Source organism: Bos taurus, unplaced genomic scaffold (genome assembly GCF_002263795.3).
Source record: "Bos taurus isolate L1 Dominette 01449 registration number 42190680 breed Hereford unplaced genomic scaffold, ARS-UCD2.0 Leftover_ScbfJmS_1417, whole genome shotgun sequence".
In the NCBI taxonomy this organism is placed as follows: domain Eukaryota; kingdom Metazoa; phylum Chordata; class Mammalia; order Artiodactyla; family Bovidae; genus Bos; species Bos taurus.
Window position 1 is genome coordinate 9,193 of NW_020190518.1, and position 24,298 is coordinate 33,490.

The following is a 24,298-nucleotide window of genomic DNA, read 5'->3' on the forward strand; positions in this document are numbered from 1 at the left end:
TCATCTTCCAGTCCATGGAGCTCAATTCTGGCCTGTTTCTCCCAGAAGCATCTGAATGACCCTAGACAAGTGTAGCACCTCAGTAAGCCTCAGCAACCTTGGAAAGTTGATGATTTTGGTATCAGACTCCCCTTGTGAGGAATACAGGGAAGAACAGATGCAATGTAGCAAGGACAGCACATGTCCTACTGCTGGCCCTCCCAGTTCTCTGGGTCTGCAAAATGAAGGAACACAGTGTAATGTAGCTGATGCAGCGTCTGGCACAGAGAGTTCTCTGTGTTTGTAGCTACATGTATCAAGATCCCTAAGCCTCCTAATTCTAACTGGCCTCCTCTGCAGGGGTGGTACCCTTGGAAAGAGTTCCCTGGATGTTAGGTTGGTAGCAAACTCAGAGGGCAGTAATTACAGGAAGTTAAGTCTCCTCTGGCCCCCAAGACTCTCCTCCTCTATGACCTTGGGGAAGGGACTTCCTGTTAGGACCCCATCTTGTTTGTGTGGCTGTGACGAAGTGGTCTGGGGCTTGCACTCTCCTACCTCAGCAGCCTTCTTTGATATTCTACAAGCTTCCAGCTCCAGACCCACAGATTCTCTTCCAGGGCAGCCTGTGAGGATGGTGGTGACAGATCTCTGCCTTCAGGCCACCCTATGGGTGAGTGGTCTGCATGAGACCTTCTCTTCAGATCCCCTCAAAGCAGAAAGGGTTCTGGGTTCCCTCCCCCACCCCAAACCACAGGACCTCACAACCACTTGACTGTCCTTGAAAGGGGGGAGAGAGCCCAGACTGACTATTTTCCGGTCTCTTGAGGAGATGGGCCAAGCGGGCTCTGACACACCCATCTCGATTCCATGTGGTAAACCTCCCCTCCGACGAAAATGGCCGTTGCTGACTTGAATTTTTCCCTGGCTAAGGAAAAGGCATGAGTCATGTTATCTTCTCAGGTCTAGGGTTTGGGGAGTGGCGAGGGTCACCTAGGTGGAGGGTAGGATTATATAAACTAATATTCTTTGGATTTATACTAGAGGTGGGGGAGGGGCAGAAAACCCACCATTACTAATGGATATTACATTAACTAGTCAGGGTAAATTGTATTAGTCCGTAGAAGATTGTTGAGGCTTTATTGCCTGGCATGTGAACTATTCTGGAATGTTTGATGAGTAGTCATGTGCATTGTTCTACGTTAATTAAATAAATTTGTTTAAGTTGTATTTTAAAATCCTCTTCCCTCTAGCTGAGATTTTGTTCTCCATTTTATGTGTCACTCAGTGATATGTGTTAAAATTTCCCACTGTGACTGTGGATTTGTCCATTGTTTATTTCTGTCAGTTTTTGCTTTGTATGCTGGCTTTAAGAGGCATACAAATTTAGAATTTGTATTACTATCTTCTTATTGCATTGAACCTGTTATCATAAAGAAATTTCCCTTTAAAGTGTACCTTTTACTGATATGGTTATTACCAGTTTTCTGAGGTTAATGTGGAAAAGGTGTACATTTTGCCATTTTTTATATTCTAATTTTCCTGATGATTAAATTTTGCATGTGTCTCTTTTCAGGAGTATTTGATGAGAGGTTTCTTGACCAGTCTGATAAAATGTCTGTTTGGAGTATTTAGCCTGAATCTTTTAATATAAATAGATCTAATTTGGTTTATGTATATCATATTACTGTATATTTATTTTTACCTCATATACATTCCTTTCCCTTGCCTTTCCTTTGATATAGTTGATGTTTTATAACTATTAAATCGTTACTTCACATGGCTATCTAGTTAAACTTTCTTTTGCTGTTCTTGTAGTGTTCACTCTTCAGATTACAGTGGACATGTTTGCATTTTCACAGTCTAATGTTAGTTAATTAGTTCTTTAAAACTGCTCAGAGGATTATGGGACGTGAGACACTTTGATTCTCTAAACTGTCTCCAAATTTATTGTCACACATTATCGTTGTCTCTATATTTAAATCCCCAGAGGAAATGTCAATTGTGTTCTATAGCCAATACTCATTTAAATTTGCCTATATATTCACAATGCCGTTAGTCTTTCTTTATAGCGTCTATGTGCCTCTGCTGCTACTGCTAAGTCACTTCAGTCGTGTCCGACTCTGTGCGACCCCATAGACGGCAGCCCACCAGGCTCCCCCGTCCCTGGGATTCTCCAGGCAAGAACACTGGAGTGGGTTGCCATTTCCTTCTCCAATGCATGAAAGTAAAAAGTGAAAGTGAAGTAGCTCAGTCGTATCCGACTCTTAGCGACCCCATGGACTGCAGCCTACCAGGCTCCTCCGTCCATGGGGTTTTCCAGGCAAGAGTACTGGAGTGGGGTGCCATTGCCTTCTCTGCTATGTGCCTCTACTAAGGATGATATTTCTTCTGCCCCAAAGAGTCTATAATATTTTAGATTGAAACATTTAGTCACAAATTTCCAAGTTTTTGCTACATGATGATGAAATGAATGTATATTCTTGTAAGAATGTTTCTCCTCCATTATACTTTTTTCTTACTAATATTCTTATACTGAGTTGATGTCTTGTTACTTTTGGAAACTTCTCAACCCTATTCTCTTCAAATACCTCTTCTCTACTATTCCCTCTCCTCTCTGGGACTCACATTAGCCATGTGTTAGATATACTCTTCGCATCACCTGTAATTCTCCATACTTCTCTTTTGGTATTCTCCATATTATGTCTCTCCAGACTACATTCTGGATCTTTACATCAGACTTATCTTTTATTTCTCTAATTCTTCCTTCAGGGAGATAGGTCACTTTGACCCTGGAACCATCACACCATGGTAGATTTAAGAGTATGTTTTTTGTCCTCCTAGAGCAGAACAGAAAAGTGAGACTTGGGGATGAAAAGCCACTTGTCACAGGCCACCTAGCCTGAACCAAGTACAGCAGGGTCTAACATCACAGACTACACTCTAGATCCAGACCCTTTCCCCAGTGCCTGTTTTCTTCTTAGCTGTGACTGATCCCTATCTCTCATTTCCTGAACAATGGAGCCACAGTGAGGTCTCTTAGTCTTTACTTTTAGCATTGTGATACATTTCTGTTCAGATTATAAAGTCAATGATATTCCTTCAGTAGCCATGATATTTACTGAGGACTTCTTCTGGTACTGTGACCATCGACCTGTCGTTGATGATTTTAGAGCGCACTGATAAAGTGAACCTTTTACAAAGAAGAGCACAAAGCTGGGGTATTTACCAAAGGCAACACAAATATTGGTCTGAACAGGTCACTTCCCAGCAGCACCATCTGCTTCCCATCAGAAGCACGTGATGCTCATATGGACAACCAAGCAAGACAGTAAGTGACCAGTCAGCATGACTGACATGTACCAACCAAAACCTTGTAGCTAAACATGTCATTCTTCTCTCCAACCTGGCAGAGTGAAAAATGATGGGATGAGGTTAATGTTTGAGCATTCTTCACTGTAGCTCTAATATCATTTGGAAAAATGTAAAGAAGACTTTCCAAGCCTATATGGACCACTTTGTTCTCTCCACTTCCCCACAGTGCTCCATATGCCATTCCACCCCATCATCAGAGAAGTGGTTTTCAGAAACAAGACCAAATGCATGTTAACATGGAGACAAAGCAAAAGCCTCCAGAGAGAAGAATGGAGAGAAACAGACAGGATAAGACCTTTGGGAGCTGGTTCAAGATCATAGTGAGTGTCCTGGCTAAATGGACCTAATGTGTAGAAGATGACAGACAGTCATGTTGGACTTATGTAGAGATGCTGGGAACTTTTCTGGGGAAGTGGAGTTCATAATCCATCTTATTACTACGAGGAATCTTCTTAGATCATCTAAGGATGAGTTCAGAGAAGCAACAGAAAGGAAACAGACTGGCTGCAAGGAGGAACATGGGAGAGCTTATCTAAAAGCAAAGGAGGAAAAAATAAAATAAAATAAAAGCAAAGGAGGAAACTACTGCCAGGGAGATGGAGGACTTCACACCAGATTACGTGTTTGGCTCTAGCTGGGTGTAGGAGGAGGTTGAGTCTCTGGGGTCTATGTCAGAGGGGCCGGTGAGGTGTACCTCATGTGGAACTTTATTAAAGGAAGTACCTGTGAAACATACTAACTTGATTTTTTCAGGAAAAGTATTTGAATGAAAAAAAAGGGGGTACCTAGAAAATCCATGTCTGGTGCCAAAGTCAGTGATAACAGATATTGTCCTATTTTCAAAAATGATTTAAAGCCTGATAAAATGTCCTAAAGCAAGACACAATTGTGTCTTACCTTAACCTTGGATTCTATTATATCAATTTTGTTTCCCATTTGTTCTTTGGCTCCTACATTGCCTTTGGTATAAAATATGATGAGAAGTGGCTGCTTAATTGCATTCTGAAGCAATTCAGTGTGCCCTTCATTCTAGTCAAAGTAAGAGAGGGCATGGAGGCGATGAAAGGAAAAGGGGTAGGTGGCAAGCACAGAGAATTCAGTCTGGTCTCATGTTCTGTTTCTCCTGTCACTCTGAGAAAATGCAAGCCCAGTTCTTTGTAGAGAATGTCAACATTGCCTGTGCATTGAAGAATGTCAACAGCAAGATTTTCAGTGAGGATAATGAAAGAGTGTGTGTCAGGGGCTGACTAAGGATAAGAGGGCAGGGGAGGGGCATGGTCTTGCTTGATCCCATGCACAGATTTCCTGGAGCTTACCCAGCCCCTCTTGTGTTCTCTACAGATATCTATCTTTGTTGAACCCTGTGACACACCCCAGTCTGTGCAGAAGGCGCTGAAGTCTGAAAAGGTGGGACAGGTAATGCAGACTTAGCACAAGCTGTGCACTCATACCCAGACAGTCCTCTTCCCCAACCCACCCTCAGACTCAGAGCCACTGAACCCCATCCCTAACTCTGCAGCTTACTATGAACAAACCATAGGATGCCTGCCAGCAAGCTCTTGGTATCCAGAGACTCTGCTTTGGCCCTGGTATGGCTACAGCAGTAATTGTAGGGGAGGTGAGGGTAGAGGGTCTGTCTGGGTAGAGCACTCAGAGATGATATCATGGGGTATCACAGTTGGTGCTGTAAGTACACCAGCGTGGACCCTCTCAGCTTGTCTCCCTCATCCTGGCTTCCTGGAGACTTGATAACCTGTCATATTGGAATGACACAGAACTGTAGAAATGGCATGGCTGCTTCCCTTCACATCCATTCAGCAATCATGCCCAACTTGAGGACCTAGGCCCAGTGTTGGGGCTGATGGTGTGGGTGGTCAGATAGATCGGGTAGAAAAAGCAGATTTGTCTCAGTTGTCCCCTTTGGGATCCTCACTCTCTTTTCTCATCATAGCTTTTGTCCTTGGACCTGAGCAACAAGAAGCCCTACCTGGTGCATGGCCTGTCCACCCTATAGAGAATGCTTCCACCAAAAACTTGAACCTCTCCAACACTGAGGCGAGGTGGGGCACCCAGATCCTCCTTTGAAAGAAATGTGGGAGGCCTCATGGGGTGGTGACAGATGAGCGCAAGTGGATTTGTAGGGAAAGGAAGGGTGTGGGTGCAGAGCCATCTGGTCCATGTGGGTATTCCCATAATTCCAGGTGAAGGCTTCAGGGGAGATGGACAACAGTCAGCAGCTGGAACCAGAAGGGATGTGTGCAGACAGAAATACTGTGTGCACCGCTTTCCGTGATAACCAGTATGAGGTCTTCCTCTGCCTTGTCTCTACACCCCTATGTCTCACCTGTCCCCTCCTCCGTCCACTCCATATTCATCCCCTTCCATCTCCCTCCCTACCTCCTGAGCCCCACCTCAGTCACCTCCCTGCCACAGCATCCTGGGCCTGAGGGCATCCCTGAGGTGTGTCCTGACTTTTTGAAAGAGTGCTGGACCCCCAGTGAGGCAGCAAAGCACCAGGCTCTCTCCCCATATCCTCTTCTCTCCACAGCCTTCCCTGGGTCCTGAAGGAAGGAAGGGAGGGAGGGAGGGAGGGGAAGAAGGCCTGCAGACTGGATTTGAAGTGCTGGCCCTTGTGGAACCAAAGAAGGGAGTCGGAACAGTCTGGCTGGGAGTTACCCATGGAAGGAGATGAAAGAGAGGGTGGTAGGAAGGAATGGAATAAACAGTCTCTCTCTGAGTCAGTCCATGGATTTGTGACATGGGTGAGATGACCTAAGAGCCCTGGAATGGTAGGATACTGGGCTCTGTGGGGGGGCACACAGGGCTGTGATGATGTAAGTGACTTGCTCCAATGAGGAAGGTCATGTCCACAGTTTCACGGACTTTTCTCTTTTGTCTTAATTTTGACAGCACCATCCTGGAATTGTTCCCCAGGTTAAAAAGCTTGGTAAGTGCATTCCTTGATCACAGACTCCTCTAAAGAGCACTGACAGTGCCCATAAACTACTCTGAAATCTATTAGGACCCATTCAAGTTCCATTTTTGAACTTGACCCTTAAATGTCCTGGGGGAGGGGGGCGTACCATTCTCTGTGGGAACCTGAAAAGGCTCTGGATCTTCTTTAGCCATGTGTGCCACAGGCTTCAGGTAAACCATGGAGGTGACTGAAAATGTAGTCCTACCACTGGCATTTCCAGGGACACTTTCTTCCCTGACCTCTGATCCCCAACCCATCCTGGGCCCATCCTTTTCCCTGATCATCCAGCACCACATCCTGGACTGCACTGCTGACTTCCTCTTCCCTCCCCTAGGATGGCCAGGAGACACTCTCAGGTTCTAAATGTGCTGTGGAAGCCCCCAAGTGCTTACCAATGTGTAAGGTGAGTACAGAGGATCCAGCAGGGTTCTAGGTGGTACAAGAGGGTGTGTCAGCCCTTGTCCTGAGGACTGTTTTAATTCCAGGGAAGTTTCTTTGGCTCTGATCAGGTGAACAGTCAAATCCTGCAATTCCTGCAGCAGTAAGTACCCCTGGGAATCTGAACAAGGGGAGGGCCAGGACAGGGGAGGCCACCCAAGCTCAGGTCTGCTCATGGGAGTTTTCAAGTCTTCTTTGCGCTTCAGACCACAGAGAGAGACTCGCCTCACTTCTTCCCTCAGCTATTACTTGATCCATGACTATGGAGATCGCCAGGAACTGCTGGGCTTTTATCATGAGGAGGCCTGCTTCTTCCTGACCATTCCATTCCACTCCAAGGACTCAGGCTTGTGAGTATCACAGCGTAGACTCCTCCCCCAGGCCATGTGGTTCCCCAGCAGATGCAGGGCAGCTCCTGCTGACACCTATGCTGGCCAGACCACCACCCACTATTCCTCTGTGTCTCCTAGAAGCAGCATGCGTGCGCACTTCTTGGACAACAGGAATATGAAGATGCTCAAGGACCCCAGTGAGTGTGTGGTAGGAAGAATGGGCCGGAAAGGGTGGTAAGGGGGCCAATCACAGGCTCCATCGTGTGGCTGCCCTGACTTTCCCTTCTTCCCCTCCCCCACAGACCCGCGTGTCCAGATGATGAAACACACAAAACATGACATTGTGCGTGCCCTCTGTGCATTACCCAAAACTCAGCATGACTTCAGCTCCTTTGAGGTGGACACACCTGCTCCTCGCTTGGTGGTGAGGGGCAGAAAGGCGCAGGTGGGAAAGAGGATGAGGGGTGACTGAGTACCTGGTCTCTTCCTTATCAGGAAACGATGTTCTGCTTCTCTGTCAGTGGGGTGTTCAAGGAAGGTGAGTGTGTGTAGCCCGCTCCCCCCAGATGCCACACTGCTCTCTCGCCTGGTCAGGCTCCCTCCCACCAGAACTCTTCCTTCCAGATTCCCTCCCCTCCCCAGCCCTCAGTCTTCCCACAGACAACCCAGGTCTGAACTGCGTCCATGTCTGCCCTGCCCACCCTGGGCACTAGGGACACAGGCTGTGGAGTTTGGTGGCTCCCATACCAGATCCTTACACTGAGAACCTGGGCTACTACTTAACCTCACAGTTTCCTCATAATATCCATCTCTTCAGCACCTGAGAAAAATGCATCCCATGAACTTGTGAAGTGGTTGTCATGGGGACATGTCACTGGGAGCAGACATCTCCTACAGTTGCCCTCCCCATTCCTGACATGCAACTCCCCATGTGAACAGCTATCCCCTCAGCATGAGTGTCAAGTCAGACCCTGACTGGGGAATGACGTGGGAGCCTGTAAACACGTGGGGTTCTTAGGGGGTACTCTTGCTTATTGTTTGTTGTTTGTTGTTGAAGTGGAAGGAATTTCTCAGGGCTGTGTCTGTGCCTTCACCCGGACCTTCACCACTACTCCCACCAGCTCTTCCAGGTGAGAGCCATGTTGTGGGTGGGATGGCCCATCCAGCCTGGGCTCAGGGCCCTGGGCATGTGGATGCAGATCTTAGGCTGACTCAGTATTGTGGAAAGCCAGCAGGGAGATCCAAGGACCAGTCTAGCCTAGTGGTTAGGAAGAGCATGGGCTCTGGAATCAGCACATGGGTTCTCTCCTTGACCCAGTGCTCACGCTCTGTGTGACCTTGGTCAAGTCACATGATCTGTCTGTGACTCTGTCTTCTTCTGAAAAAGGGGGATCAGACTGTACACTCCTGTACTGTAATGTACTGAGTTACTGTTCAGGGTAAATGTGAAGTTGTCCCTGGGTTGGGGAACAGACTGTCCATTGAGTGAAGCTGGTAGACAATCTCTCTGAAGGTGAGCTCTGTGCGAGGCACAGCGGAACCAGTTAAGGAGCCTGGGGACAGACACAGGAGGGTATGGAAGGGATCTAGTTGCTGAGTGTTAGTGTGGAGCAGTCAGGATTGGGGTGCAGGTGGTCCATCCATAAATTGTCCACATGTGCATTTTTCCTCCAGTCTTTGTATAGTGAATGAAGAGCTGTTTGTAAGGGAAGCCAGTCCCAGTGAAGCTCAGCGTCTGCATTCTCCATCCCAGTGCCTACACTGTCGACCACGTTCATGTTCCGCCTCTCCCCTGAGTAGCAGGAAATGGTGTGGGCTTTCTCCTCCCAGTGTGGAATCACCTCCAATAGTCTCAGAAGTGACTGCTGCGTTTGCATGGAGTTGGGAGGGAGCTGGGAGGAGTGGACGAGTAAGTAATGGGAACTTGAATGTAAATTGTTTTCCTTGTTTATTTCAGTTATTTCTACCCTGAACATTTCATTCTTAGTACATAGTAAGCTACTAGTTGTTTTGAGCAGGCTTGTATCACTTTTGTGAGTTTGGTGAATCCTGCGCCTGTCTGTACAGACAGTTGGGTTTTCAGGCACTTTTATCTTGATACACTGGGCCTGAGGTTCATTCCACTCTGTATGTCACAGTAGATGTCCAGTGGGGAGCAGGGAAAATCATTGTTCCACAACATACCACCCAAAGATACCCCTTTAATGTTTTCATCTTCATTATGTCTTCCTTGAAGTTTGCTTATGTAGGTATAGGCATATTTGTGCATATATATATAGAAAATGAGATCTCATCGTGAGAGAGAGAAAAGGAAACCAGAGACAGAAACGAAGAGAAAGAGAGGCATGTGGCTGGATGGGGAAGTGAAGTCCAAGGATTGATTACTTAATCTTCAATGCCTTGAAACTTGAGTAAGATTAAAAGTTAATGTGAAGGAGCCATCCCATCTCATTTTTTACCCTAAAATTTTCCCATGTACTCATTTTCTTTCTTAACCTCTTATTTCTACTGCAGAGTAAAGAGATATTTCAAATGGAATAGTGTAAATTTTAAGCCCAATATATATTGAGTTATTAGTGAATGAAAGAAATACCATTGTATTTCAGTAAAATGGTAGTACTTTTAGTGTTTTGTCCCACATGGAGGCAGCAGATATTGGAAATTCTGGTGTGACATGGCTGGATGTTGCATGATCTGATACCCTCTGCAGTGTTGAATGGGAGACAGGTCCAACATTTTCCTATCAATGTATTAACATAAGGAGCAGTTCAGGAGCAGCAGTTAGGCAACACCACAGCTTACTGCCCTGTTGCCATCTCTCACTGAAATCACCAGGTGAGTCAAAGGCAAGCCTGTCTTCCCAGCATGGGGACTGGATCAGAGTCTGCTCACAGATATGATGTTGGGTACCTCTTAGGAGCTTCTGAGTCTCCCAAGAGATTAGAGTTCCTTCTCTCTTTAGAACTTTGAACTCCAGCCGTATCAGAGAGACTTTGCTTCCTTTCTAATGATATCTACTTTCTCATTAGGAGAACCATGAGAAATGACAGCGCCTGCCTTAGCCCCAGGCTTTCTCACTCACTCCTCAGGACAGCTCTGTGTTAGAGATGAGTCCCATTTCACAGATGACAGAGCTGCTCCTCTTATAGCTTCTGTCGCCTGTCCAGATAAGCAGGAACTTTGGGTGAGGTTCTGTCCCTTGCCCTCTCTGGAGGACAATGGAGCAGCCTCCCTTTTAGACTATGGGCTAGAGAAATGGTCACTTTGCTCTCCTGTGATATAACAGGCTCAAGGGGTACTCCCTCAAAAGCCCCTATTGATGAATATAATACTGCACAGACATGTGCACATGCATTCATTACCTAAGAAAAGAATTCATTATGTTCAGTTTCATGAGGAGATGAATTAGAATTAAAATGAATTGCCAGCATATCTACGTGTGTGTGTGTGTGTGTGTGTGTGTGTGTATCATCGGGCTGTGTGTAGGAAATGTATAATATCATTACTTATAAAAGCACAGTATGTCAGGTAAATATGTGGAGATGACATACCTCTGAGAGAAAGACATTTCCTTCTTTACCTCGGAGTCTCCTTTCCCTAGTGTGCAGGGCAACTTTTGAGGACTGGGGAAAAGAGAGTATCATTTGCATGTGGAAGCCCTTTAAGAATCCAGTCTGGAAGGTTCCACAGGGGCACTTTTTCTGATACCCAGAAGCAAAGAGCTGAGAGATGGCAATGGAAGGGCAGCTATGGTGGCCTTCAGTGGAGAGGAGCTAATCAGGGTAGAGTGCTTCAGCTAGGCACCTCCCTGGTAGCCTCCACGTCACTACTGTCTGCAGCTGAGAACCAGGAACGCTATTGGGTAAGAATCTTCCCTGGGTCGTTAGAGGATGGGCACAGGGCCAAGCACCCAGGGAGAGCCCAATGCTTGCCTGCATCCCTCACCTCCACACCCTTCACTTCCTATGTACTCCACTCTCAGTTGGGTTCATCCCTAACTTCTTGCTGATTACCACCTCCACCATTCATATTTTGGCTGAGTAGTAAGAAAAATAATAGTACACATAAAACTGAAAAAAAAACCCATAAAAATGATAAAAGATACCAAGCACACATATTAGATAAATGACTAACTTATCAAGGTAAATCATTCAGCACATAATGGTTCACAGCATCAAATCCTGGTCTTCTGACTGAAAAGGCTCTGCCCATCACCTCTGTTTCTGTAGTGAGTGTACTTATGCGTTAGGACTGAGGCCAACACAGGTAAGGGACTCAGCACAGGTCCTGTGGTCAGCTGATGACTCTGGAACTGGAGATTTGCTTGATGACTTCTGTCTAGCTGACCTGTGCCTATTCTCTGCTCTCCTGTACTAATCCTTCCTTGGGGGTTCAATAAGAAGTTACTTCTGGTCAAACTAGAGTTTGAAAAAAGACACCAGAAAGTGTGAGGAAATAGGAATTGATGAGATGGAACCAACGTTTACTTGATGCTACATTTCCAGATACTTTTTCAAATCTCCTATTTAAGAGGACATAGGCAGAAATGTTCTGAGGTGGTGCTAGTGGTAAAGAACCTGCTTCCCAATGCAGATAGACATAAGAGAGCAGGTTCGATCCCTGGGTCAGGAAGATCCCCTCGAGAAAGAAATGGCAACCCACCCAGTATTCTTGCCTGGAGAATCCCATGGACAAAGGAGCCTGGTGGGCTGCAGTCCATAGCATTGCATAGAGATAGACACAGCTGAAGCGACTTAGCATGCACACACAAGATGCAAGGTGGGCCAGGAGTAATACATCTCAAAGTCCCGTTGTATATGAGCCGTTCTCTGAGGTTTTCTCCTTTTCTTCTAACAAGTCTATAAGTAGGCGCCCGCAGTCCTGTTTTACAGATGGTCAGCCTCAGGCTGACAGAGAATGTAAAATTTCCAGGGTCAGATGCTTACCCTTTGCCCTCTGCACAGGCCAAACCAGCAGCTGCATTTTAGATGATGGATTTCCAGGGCTTAAAGACTGATCGTGGAAAATTCACCTGATGTAGAATCTAGGTTGTGTCATGCTCCCCACTGGACATGAAGATGATAATGGGGACGAAGTCCTACTCCCTGGGCCAGGAGGAATGGGTGTGGGGGCCACAGTGATTACCTGATTCCTGAGGTGCTGAACTGAACCCAGGAGGCAGCACAAGCTGTTACTCTTTGGAAAGAGGACCTGGATTGTAGGACAGTAACATGTTCAACTACTATATGAAACCTGTTTTACATTTTATCTCATTCAGCCCTACTCTTTTCAAGGCCAATATGCACTCACAAACAGTGAGAAAGAGAGTTTTTTGCGTGTGATTTTTTTTTTTTTTTTACTTTACAGAATTGTATTGGTTTTGCCATACATCAACATGCATCTGCCACGGGTATACACGTGCTCCCCATCCTGAACCCCACCTCCCACGTCCCTCCCCATACCATTCCTCTGGGTCATCCCGGTACACCAGCCCCTAGGTTCCTGTATCCTGCATTGAACCTGGACTGGCGATTCGTTTCTTATATGATATTATACATGGTTTAATGCCATTCTCCCAAATCATCCCCCAAATCATCCCCCCCTCTCTCCCACAGAGTCCAAAAGACTAAGCTTATTATACAGAGTGAAGTAAGCCAGAAAGAAAAACACCAATACAGTATACTAACGCATATATATGGAATTTAGAAAGATGGTAACAACAACCCTGTATGCGAGACAGCAAAAGAGACACAGATGTGTGTGAATTTTTTACATTGAGATACAGCTGATGTAGGGCATTATTTTCAGGTGTACAGTAAAGCAATTTGGATATATATATGTATTTCAGCTTATTATCCATATATTATTATAAATTAATCAGTATAATGTCTGCACCTTACTGTAATTCCTTATTGGATACCCTTTTTGTGATAAAAGCTTGTATCTGTTAACCCCAAATTCCTGTTAATTAATTTCTGTCCCTCCCCACTCCCTATCCCCTTTGGTAATCATAAGCTCAGTTTGTCTGTCTGTGAGTCTGTTTCTGTATTGAATATAGATTCATTTGTATGATTTTTAAGATTCAACATATAAATGATATCATATCATAGTTACTTTCTCTTTCTGACTGACTTAACTAACTATAATATTCACTAGGTCTGTCTATGTTGCTGCAAATGGTAATATTTCATCCTTTTATGGCTGAGTGATGGTCCACTGTTTGGGTGACTGTGTGTGTGTGTGTGTGTGTGTGTATCATATCACATCTTCTTAAGCTAGTCATCTGTTGATGGGTACTTGTGTTGTTTGAGTGTCTTGATTACTGTAAATGGTGCTGCTATGAATGACAGTTTTCTTTCCTTCTGGCTATGTTCCCAGAAGTGGAAATGCTGGATCCTATGGTAGCTATATTTGTAGCTTCCTCAAGTACTTCCATACCAATCTCCATAGTGGCTGCACCAATTTAATTCCCACCCGCAGTGTATCAAGGTCCCTTTTCTCCACACCCTCTCCAGGACTTATTATTTGTAGACTTTCTGATGATAGCCAGTCTGACCCATGTGAGGCATAACCTCATTGTGCTTCTGATTTGCATTTCCCTAATATTTACTTATGTTGAGCCTCTTTTCCAGTTCCTCTTGGAGATCTGCATCTCTTTGGAAAAATATTTAGATCTTCTCCCCATTTTTTCATTTTGTTGTTTACCTTTTGTTATAGAGTTGTGCATTTTGGATATTAAATCCTTGACAGCCACGACATTTCAAATATTTTTCTCTCATCCCATAAGTTGTCATTTCATTTTGCTGATGGCTTCCTTTGCTGTGCAAACCCTTTTAAGTTTAGTTAGGTTCCATTTGTTTATCTTTGTTTTAATTTATTTTGCCTTGGGAGACTGATCTAAGAAGATATTGCTATGATTGTTTTGTCAGAGTGTTTGTTGCTTCTGGTCTCAGAATTCTAAGAGTTTATATTTAGGTCTTTAAACCATTTTGAGTTTATTTTGTATATGGTGCGAGGGGGTGTTCTAATTTCACTGATTTACATGTAGCTGTCCAGTTTTCCCAGCACCACTTGTTGGAGAGACTGTCTTTTCTCCATTGTACATTCTTGCCTCCCTTGTTGAAGATTAATTGACCATAGGTGCATGGGTTTGGGCTTGCCGGGTGGCACTAGAGGTGAAGAATCCTCCTGCAATGCAGGAGACGTGGGTTCCATCCCCGGGTCAGGAAGATGCCCTGGCAGAGGGCATGGCAACCCACTCCAGTATTCTTGCCTGGAGAATCCATGGGCAGAGGAGCCTGGTGGGCTACAGTCCATGGGGTTGCAAAGAGTCAGACACGACTGAAGTGACTTCGCACGCAGGCACACACTCGTGGGATTATGTCTGGACTCTCTACTCTGCCATTGATACATATGTCTGCTTTTGTTCCAGTATCAAGTTGCTTTGATGACTGTAGTTTCCTAGTATAGCCTGAAGTCTGGGAGGGTTATGCCTCAAGCTTTGTTCCTTAACTCAGGATTGCTTTGGTAATTCTGGGTCTTTTTGTAGTTCCATATAAATTTTTGAAATATTTGTTCTAGTTCTGTGAAAATGTAATAGGTTTTTTTTGATAAGGATTGCATTAAATATGTTGATATCTTTGGGAGGTGTAGACATGTTTAAGTGTTCTGATCTAAGATCATGGGATATCTTTTGAATTCTTTGAATTTTCTTCCAATTATTTGATCAAGGTTTTAGAGTTTTTATGTCTTGGTTAAGTTTATTCTTAGGTATTTTTGATGGCATTTTAAATGGGATTGTTGTTTTTTTGTGTGTGTTTTTTTTTTTTTTTTTGCAATCTCTTTCTGATATTTCTTTATTAGTGTGATGGAATGCAATAGATTCCTATAGATTAATCTTCTATCCTGCTACCTTGCTCCGTTCATTTCAGGGAACAGAATGTAAAAGTTAAGTAACATGACCTAGGAAACAGCATTATTAACTACTACTTCAGGATTCATAAACGGGAGTTACAAAAATGATTCAGCATTTCCCATTTTATACTTTAACTGACATTCGACATCCCAGGAAGCATCATTATTCAGTTGTTCTTTTCAAAACAATGTGAAGAACATGCAAAACACTAAAACTCATTACAAAGTATTGGATACCCTCTGCATAACAACATTAAAAGCTGTGTAAACACCTGGAGATATTATATTCACATATAGATTTCTTAAGCTATAGAGTAGGTCAATGATATCAAGAGCACACAAAAACACTTGAAAAGAAAAAAAACTATGTAAATAAGTAAGAATTAAATCATATTAAGTGAACAGGATTGTCATGATGTACCAAAAATATGATGCTATTTTTTGCAAAGAATATATATCAGCATGGGTGTATGAGTGTGATTAAATATGTTAGTGCATTACATGCAGAGAAAAATCTGGAAAGTAGGCACCAAGAAGTTAAGAGAAACTCATGTCTCTATTTTTTCCATATGTGTTAAACAAAGAGAAGTATTAATTGGTGACTTATCAACATATTAAGAGAAAGTTTTGTAAAACGGGTTTATCAACAGCTGAGTCACAAAAGAATAGTGTAGAAATACATTCATTGACTTAGGTATTAAACAGATCTCTGTAATGATTATTCGGTGAATATGCATTGTCAAAGATAGAGGATGTTTTTATTTTATAACGTTGCCTTTCTAGGGTGTTTTCAATATGTAATTTACTGAATAAAATGTTGAAAATACAAAAAATTGCACCCTGATAAAGATACAACATTCATATATTCATTGTTTCAGAAGGCGTTGAAAACAATGTATTTGACAGTTTTCTATATGTGTGTGTATTTATATGTGTTTTTTGTCTCAAATTGTTTATATCAATTATCCATACACTAATTCGTGCAGCTTTCTACTCAATTCACTAGGAGGCTGGATTTCCAGTCCCGGGCTTGATGATCCCAGCATGGGCATAAACACAGAAGGATTGCTACCAGTGTGAAGTCTAGAAATCTTGGCCTGTGGAGGGGAATCCGTTCCATTCCACACCAATACCACGGCTCTTTCCGTCCCCCATCCTTTGCCAAACCCCCAGTTCAGACATTCACACCTGCAGTTCTGACTCTGTTCACCAGGTGGCAGCACTCTCCATTTTCTACATATTTTTCTTTCTCTCCCTCAAGGAAAAGACATTATTTTTTTTTAAGTAAAAAGTTTCCTAAAAGACAGAAGTAGGTACAATGGGCTTTAAGTTTCTTTGAAAATTCAGACGTGTGTAAAAAGACTAACAGGATATGCGTGTAGTTTCTATCCTGCTTCTCACTGAGGTATTATGTATACCGTGTGTGTACTATGTGGAGGGACTGTCAGTCCAATTCCTTATCTGCACCTCAGCCTCTCTGTCTTCATCCGCAGACCTGCATAACTGGAAATGCCTATAGGAAACATGATGGACGTTAGTGGCCATCCCTTGGGGATGGGGATACAACCCTCATCCCTTTGACTTCAGACCTCATTCTAAGCAACAGTAGTCCAAGCTTGACCCCGAGTCTTGGAAACTATCATGGAAACAAGAAATGATGTAGGTGAGTGGGAGAGCTTGTAACATGGGACAATGTGGCACCTTCTAACTCAAACCTCTGTCCTTTTGCATAGGACTAATAGGCTATTTATTACCTTTTCTGACTGGGCATTGCTCAGAGAGTCAAGGATGAGGTGGTCAGTGTTGGTTTCAGTTTTGCTTCTTCTCACCAGATCCAGCTGCAGGTTTCCCTTTCTTTTGTTCTGTCAAAATGGTACACTTTGGAATTGGTTTGGAATTTATTACCCCTGAGGAGATAAGAGGGTGGTTCTATCCATTTAGTCATCTGACATGTCCATTTGAGATGCCATGGAATTCCTGCTTTATAAAGATGTTCTCTGCCAGTCAGGGGGAGCCTGGCATGTATCCACAAGAGATGGAAAAGAATAGAGACTGAGCTATCAAGACAAACACAGGACAGAAACTCTGGTCCAAATGCCCAATTCTATTGACTCAAAGAAATGGTTTTCCCAGATTTCTCCCATGATGGTCACTTGTTTTCTGGGTTCCTCTTATACCTGACACTCTAATATGATCCTTTGTTCTCTTTCTCCTGTCCACAAATGTACACCCCTAGTCGTTTCCTCTAGAAGCTAGTAGTTGAGAAAAGTTTTCCAAAGATGACTTCAAATCCAGAAACAGGAAGGGAAAACCATGGTAACACTCGATTCCATTAAAAATTGCATGGCAAAAAATCACATAAGCAAAGTAAAATGAAAAATTACACATTGGGGAAAATATACAACTTATCTAACCAACGAAGTTTATGTCCTTGTACAGAAAGCTTATGAAAATAAAAGGCAAATTAGAACATTCTGAAGGAGATAGTGTACTACATACAAAGAAATATTTCCAGAAAATATGTTCCTTAAACATGTTAAAAACTATTTAACCTAACTCTTGACTAAGAGATGCAAAGAGAAAAAAAAAAAAAAAAAAAACAAGATGCCTCTTCTCATCATTTACATAGTCTGTGAAGTAATATGGAGACATATACGTTGCTGGTTGTAATGTGACATGGTACAACTCCTAACCAGGGAATTTGTTATGATTTTATAAAATTACCAGGAGACTTACCATTGGAATCAGCAACCTCTTCTAAGAAATTACCCTAAAGTAACAATGTAAAAAGAAAAAAGATTTAAGTACAAAATCATTCCTGCCAGAATAATGCATACAGCAGAAGATAAGAAACAAGACATATACAACATATATATTCAACCAGCCCCCTGTTGCGAGGGTCTGGTTGAATAAACTGTGGTCCATCTACATCCAAAAGGACTATGCAGCTATAAAAACCAATAAGAGTAAAAAAAACCAATAAGACTCTCTTTCTCTATTGCTATGGAGTCATTGTTCAGTGACACTAAACAACAGGTGTAGAAAAGTGTGTAGAGCTGCTGCTGTCCCATAGGATAGCCACTAGCCTCAAGTAACTACTTACAGTAAGTTAAATTAAAATTACATGGCATTAAGAATCAATCACAGTTGCCACGTTTTAGTAGCTAAATGTTCAATTCCTGAATAAAATGTTAGTTAATGACTGCCATGTTGAACAGCACAGATACAGAATATTTTCCTCGCTCCACAGAAATTTCTATTGGATAGCACTGGTATAAAGTATGACAACTTTTACATCTGAAAGGAGAAACAAATGTATGTTATCTGTTCTTATATTCTCTAAACTGGGCAGTAAATACAATTGATGATAAAAATGTGTACCTATAAGGGGACAGAAGAGCAACCCAGGATGCATGACAATGATGTAGATTTTCTGACTATGAGATCTAGGTTTATTAGCTCTATTCGCTGAAAGGGGCAAGAAACATTGACCAATCTAGTAGCAATCAGCAACTGTAGTCCCTGCACTGAATTTTCTAAACACATTTCCCACTGAAAGGCACCAGGCTTCCTGGAGAAATGCCTGATTTCTGGTCTAGGTAAGGATTGTACAAGGTGGGTCTGGACTGAACTCTCGTAACAGAAATTATATCAAAAAGAAAAATAACCTGAGGGGCTCCCACTGACCAAAGATAGAACAATTGGACCATCAAAAACATTCATGCTTATAATGGGGACTGCAGCCATGAAATGAAAAGACGCTTGCTCCTTGGAAGAAAAGCTATGACCAACCTAGACAGCATATTAAAAAGCAGAGACATTACTTTGCCAAGAAAGGTCTGTCTAGTCAAAGCTATGGTTTATCCAGTAGTCATGTATGGATGTGAGAGCTGGACTATAAAGAAAGCTGAGTGCTGAAGAACTGATGCTTTTGAACTGTGGTTTGGAGAACACTCTTGAGAGTCCCTTGGACTGCAAGGAGATCCAACTAGTCCATCCTAAAGGAAATCAGTCCTGAATATTCACTGGAAGGACTGATGCTGAGGCGGAAGCTCCAATACTTTTGGCCACCTGATGGGAAGAACCGACTCATTGGAGAATCCCCTGGTGCTGGGAAAGATTGAAGGCGGGAGGAGAAGGGGATGACAGAGGATGAGATGGTTGGATGGCATCACCAACGTAATGGACATGAGTTTGAGTAGGCTCCAGGAGTTGGTGATAGACAGGGAAGCCTGGCGTGCTGCAGTCCACGGGGTGGCAAAGAGTCGGACACGACTGAGTGACTGAACTGAACTGACGTAGGGAATCCTCAGGCTCCCAACACGGGAGTCATCTGCTGTTCCCACTCTCAGCTTCCCTCCACAAGCCTGGCCACCTGCAGCCTGTGAGAGGTGGGCCAGGCCCAACTGCAGGGAATGGGTCTTGAAGGGCAGCCTGGGGGGCCTTGCAGAAACTTGGGGTGCAGAGGAAGTTCTGGGGTCTGTCCTTTGCACTCAGACATTGAAGGTCCATTTCAGTGCACCCCTCCCCAATATCTAGAAGCTTAAATGAGGCCAAAGATCGAGGGTGTGAAGGTTTAAAATATCCCAGCTGGCTCCAGATGGGGTGGACCATGAAATTGAAGCCAGCAAGCGGGCCTAGGGGGCTCATTGCCTAGTAGGGGAGCTGTGGGGGTCTTCAAAGCCTTCAGCAGGCCACGATTGGCTGCCCCAGCCCAGGAGGCTTTGCCAAGGAAAGCTGTCACCAGCCCCCCAGTTTGAGCCTCACCTTAACACACCCCACTAACCCCCTGAACACCTGATGCCACAATTTGTTCACACGTCCCCTCGGGCCCCCAGACCACAAGATGACCACATGCTGCATGTGGGTACATTCAGCCCAGCACACTTGCCAGGAGGATCAAGCACGTAGGAGGTGCCCCAAGGAAAGGGGACACCAGGGGTCAAAGATGAGGTATACCTGCTCACACAGATAGGTAATAGTTGTGGACCCAGGAATCATTTATGACTCTGCCGTATGATCATCCCAATTGAGCAGCCTCAGGGAAATCACATGGCTAAGAGAAGGGAATCTGTCTCTAAACAAATGTTACATTCAACAGTTAGGAAGGGTCTCCACTTCCCAGCATTTTAACTAAGGTCTTGAGTTGACAGTAGTTTCTCAACATGCATCACTCTGTCCTTTCCAAATAAACTCTCTTGAAATGAAGGCAAGCTCGTGGGTTTAACCACCCAGTTAGCAAAGCAGTGAACACCACAGAGACAGGAAAGGTTGAGAGCCTTCATGAACATCCAGAGGGGCAAATGTTCAAAGGGCAGGTTTCAGGGAAAATTTAGTCCCAGGATCATTCAAAGTCCCCATAAACAGTCAACAGAGGTAAATGAAAGCACCTTTGAAGTACCTTCCTTGTTGTTGTTCAGTAATTGCTCATGTCCAGCTCTTTGCAACCCTATGGACTGCAGCACACCAGGCTTCCGGTGTCCTCCGCTATCTCCCGGAGTTTGCTCAAACTCATGTCTACTGAGTCCATGATACTATCCAACCATCTCATCTTCTGCCATCCCCTTCTCCTCCCGCTTCAATCTTTCCCAGCATCAGGGTCTTTTCCATTGAGTTGGCTCTTCACATCAGGTGGCAAAAATACTGGAGCTTCAGCTTCAGAATCAGTTCTTCCAGTGAGTATTCAGGGTTGGTTTCCTTTAGGATTGACTGGCTCCATCTCCTGCTGTCCAAGGGACTCTCGTGAGTCTTCTATAGCACCACAATTCAAAAGCATCAATTCTTTGGCGTTCAGCCTTCTTCGTGGTCCAACTGTCACATCACTGCATGACTACTGGAAAAACCATAGTATTATACGGACCTTTGTCGGCAAACTGATGTCTCTGCTTTTTAATACGCTGTCTAGGTTTGTCATAGCTTTACTTTCAAGGAGTGAATGTCTTTTAACTTCATGACTGCAGTCACCATCAGCACCAATTTTGGAGCCCAAGACTATAAAATCTAACACTGTTTTCATTTTCCCCCATATATTTGCAATAAAGTGATGGGACCAGATGCCATTATCTTCATTTTTTTGAATGTTGAGTTTTAAGCCATTTTTTTCACTCTCCTCTTTCGCCTTCATCAAGAGGCTCTTTAGTTTTTCTTTGATTTCTGCCATTAGAGTGGTATCATCTGCATATCTGAGGTTATTGATATTTCTCCCTGCAATCTAATTCCAGTCTGTGATCCATCCAGCCCAGCATTTCACATGATGTACTCTGCAGATAAGTTCAATAAACAGGGTGATAAAAGATAGACTTGATGTACTCCTTTCGCACTTTGGAACCACTCCTTTGTTCCATGTCTGGTTCTAACTGTTTCTTCTTGACCTGCATACAGGTTTCCCCAGAGGCAAATAAGGTACTCTGGTATTCCTGTCTCTTTATAAATTTTCCACAGTTTGTTGTGATCCATACAGTCAAAGGCTTTAGCGTTACTTATGAAGCAGAAGTAGATGCTTTTCTCAAATTCCCATCTTCTTTCTATGATCCAACAGATGTTGGCAATTTGATCTCTGGTTCCTTTGCCAATCCAGCTTGTACATCTGGACATTCTTGGTCCTCACACTGTTGACGCCTAGCTTGAAGGATTTTGAGCATTACCTTGCTGGCATGTGAAATGAGTGCAATTGTGCCGTAGTTTGAATATTCTTTGGCATTGGCTTTCTTTGGGATTGGAATGAAAACTGACCCTTTCCAGTCCTGTGGCTGTTGTTGAATTTTCCAAATTTGATGGCATATTGAGGGCAGGACTTTAACAGCATCATCGTTTAGGATATGAAACAGCTCAGCTGAAAGTCCATCACCCCCACTTGCTTTGTCTCTAGTAATGCTTCCTAAGGTCCACTTGACTTCACATTTCAAGATGTCTGGCTGTAGGTGAGGGACGACATTATCGCAGTTATCCAGTCATTAAGATCGTTTTTGTACAGCAGACACCTTCTTTCGGGCACCTAAAATAATCCCAGGAAAGGAAAATATACACATGCCCAACACTAGTAATACAAAATTGGGTCACCTTCAAAATTGAGGCATCCATAAAGTGACCAAAAGTCTGTGTGTTGGTCTGGATACAGGAAAACACACTCCTTTCAGTCACTGTCTTCTTCGACCAGATTGTGGCTATCAGATTTTTGCTCTGCAGAAATGGAAAATGCAAAAAAAATATGTAAATGATAGTGAAGGTGAATATTAAATTTGGAGTTACCTTGGTGTTGGAGAAGACTCTTGAGAGTCCCTTGGACTGCAAGGAGTTCCAACCAGTCCATTGTAAAGGAGATCAGTCCTGGGTGTCCATTGGAGGGACTGATGTTGAAGCTGAAACTCCAATACTTTGGCCACCTGATGCGAAGAGCTGACTCATTTGAAAAGACCCTGATGCTGGGAAAGCTTGAGGGCAGGAGGAGAAGGGGATGACAGAGGATGAGATGGTTAGATGGCATCACCGACTCAATGGACATGAGTTTGGGTAGACTCTGGGAGTTGGTGGTGGACAGGGAGGCCTGGCGTGCCGTGGTTCACGGGGTCGCAAAGAGTCGAACACGACTGAGCGGCTGAACTGAACTGAACTGTCACGGCAGTGCTGTGTTGTGATACACCTCACTGAGCTGATGAAAGGACTTGAGACAACAAAGGAGGAGAAAAGCCTGAGTGATGTCAGCGACGATGCAGAGATGGAACAAACCAGAGAGCTAGCAGGTGGACAGAATGTTCTGGCCAGGAATGTGACTCCAGGAGGCAGGTAGGACCTCACTGGCAGATGGAGTCCCTGGGGTCTGGGGTCAGAGAGAAATTAAAGAGGGTGTATATTTTCCAGATGGCATGGGGCATCTCTTACTCATGAATTCTTCCCCTTTAGGTCTGCTTCCTACTTTCAAGGAGGTTCAGGGAACTGAGTATCAGCACAGTTTCCCTACTCTCAGTGGACCTGGTCCCTCTCTGCTCCGTGGACCAGTGACAGACATGTGTCTGTCTTTACTCCTTACCATTGTTGTGACTTTTCAGTGTATGAAGGGGCTGTGTAGTGTCCATGGAAGCAAATATGGTCCTTCCCCAATCAGTCCTACACCCAGATAGCCTCAGTGCCCAGGAGTGTCCCATCAGTTACCTCTCAGCCTTATCTGTTTACCTGGGAGCCCCCACTCTTCACCCCAGGCAGTGTGGACTCCCCATCTCTTCCCTTCCATCCACCCCTCCTTTAGTCTTGCCCACTGTCCCAGGCCTGGGTCCTCTTTCAGGAATCTCTGATGGCTCCAGTGAACATCAAGATTGTTCAAGATTGTTGTCTATTCAGGATCTTTTGTTCCTTACCGATTTTAGAATTATTGGATTTGGTTCTATGAAAAATGTCATTGTCATTTTGATAGAGGTTGATTTGAATCTGTAGATTGCTTTGGTGTTATGGTCATTTTAGCAACATTAAGATTTTCAATCCATAAGATGCACTATCTTTCCATTTATTTGTGCCTCTTTCATTTTCTTTCACCAGTGTCTTACTGTTTGCACTATAGAGGTGTTTCACCTCATTTGTTAAACCTGTTTCTAGGTATTTTATTCTTCTTTATGCAATTGTAATGATATTGAGCACCTTTTCATATACATGTTGACCATTTATATATAATCTTTGGGAAAATATCTCTCTAGGTCATTTGCCAAATTTTACTCAGACTTTTCTATATTGAGTTGTGTGATTTCCTTACATATTTTGAAAATTAATTGCATGTTATATACACAGTTTACAAAGATTCTCTCCAATTCCACAGGTTACCTGTTTATTTTGTTGACTGTTTCTTTTGTTGTGCAAGATGTTTTGTTTTGTGGTCCCACTTGTTGGTTTTTGCTTTTGTTACTTGTGCATTTGTAATATATCGAAAAATCACTGCCACGACCAATGCCAAGGAGCTTTTTCTTCTATTCATAAAACCTGGGAGTTTTATGGTTTCAGGAAATAGCAAGAGAACTAGAAATAGAAAAGGGACCTGAATACCTGAATGCATTTTTGCAATCTCATGATAAAACTTTAACCCCGAGGAGCTGTTTCTTATGGGAGTGAAGAAAGTGGTTTCTTGAAAGGAATCTACCCTTGGTGGAGATGCTGTGAAGATTTTTGAAATGACAATGAAGGATTTAGAATATTCCATGATTTAGAATATTAGATAAAACAGTGGCACGTTTTGAGAGGATAGACTCCAGTTTTGAAAGAAATTCTTCAGTGGGTAAAAAAGAATTCTCCTCCCCCCCTTCCT

General features: G+C 43.6%; 1 protein-coding gene across 6 annotated transcripts; it reads left to right on the forward strand.

Annotated features, from left to right (window-relative positions):
- The first annotated feature begins 410 nt into the window (after positions 1–410).
- LOC112441541 (nuclear RNA export factor 3-like) lies at positions 411–17,615 on the forward strand. Of its 6 annotated transcripts, XM_059884400.1 has the most exons (16): positions 411–649; positions 3,518–3,671; positions 4,693–4,767; positions 5,303–5,411; positions 5,553–5,650; positions 6,262–6,298; positions 6,663–6,731; positions 6,814–6,869; positions 6,973–7,116; positions 7,237–7,295; positions 7,401–7,495; positions 7,594–7,636; positions 8,156–8,228; positions 8,773–9,007; positions 9,378–9,509; positions 16,506–17,615. In XM_059884400.1, exons 5-15 carry the CDS (start codon positions 5,571–5,573, stop codon positions 9,477–9,479), a joined length of 993 nt encoding a protein of 330 aa, XP_059740383.1. In that variant the 5' UTR covers positions 411–649; positions 3,518–3,671; positions 4,693–4,767; positions 5,303–5,411; positions 5,553–5,570; the 3' UTR covers positions 9,480–9,509; positions 16,506–17,615. The 6 variants fall into 6 exon arrangements, with proteins under 6 accessions (XP_059740383.1, XP_059740386.1, XP_059740384.1 ...); XM_059884403.1 differs by lacking the exon at positions 9,378–9,509; XM_059884401.1 differs by lacking the exon at positions 16,506–17,615 and having other exon boundaries at positions 411–3,307; positions 9,378–12,455.
- Positions 17,616–24,298: the final 6,683 nt, after the last annotated feature.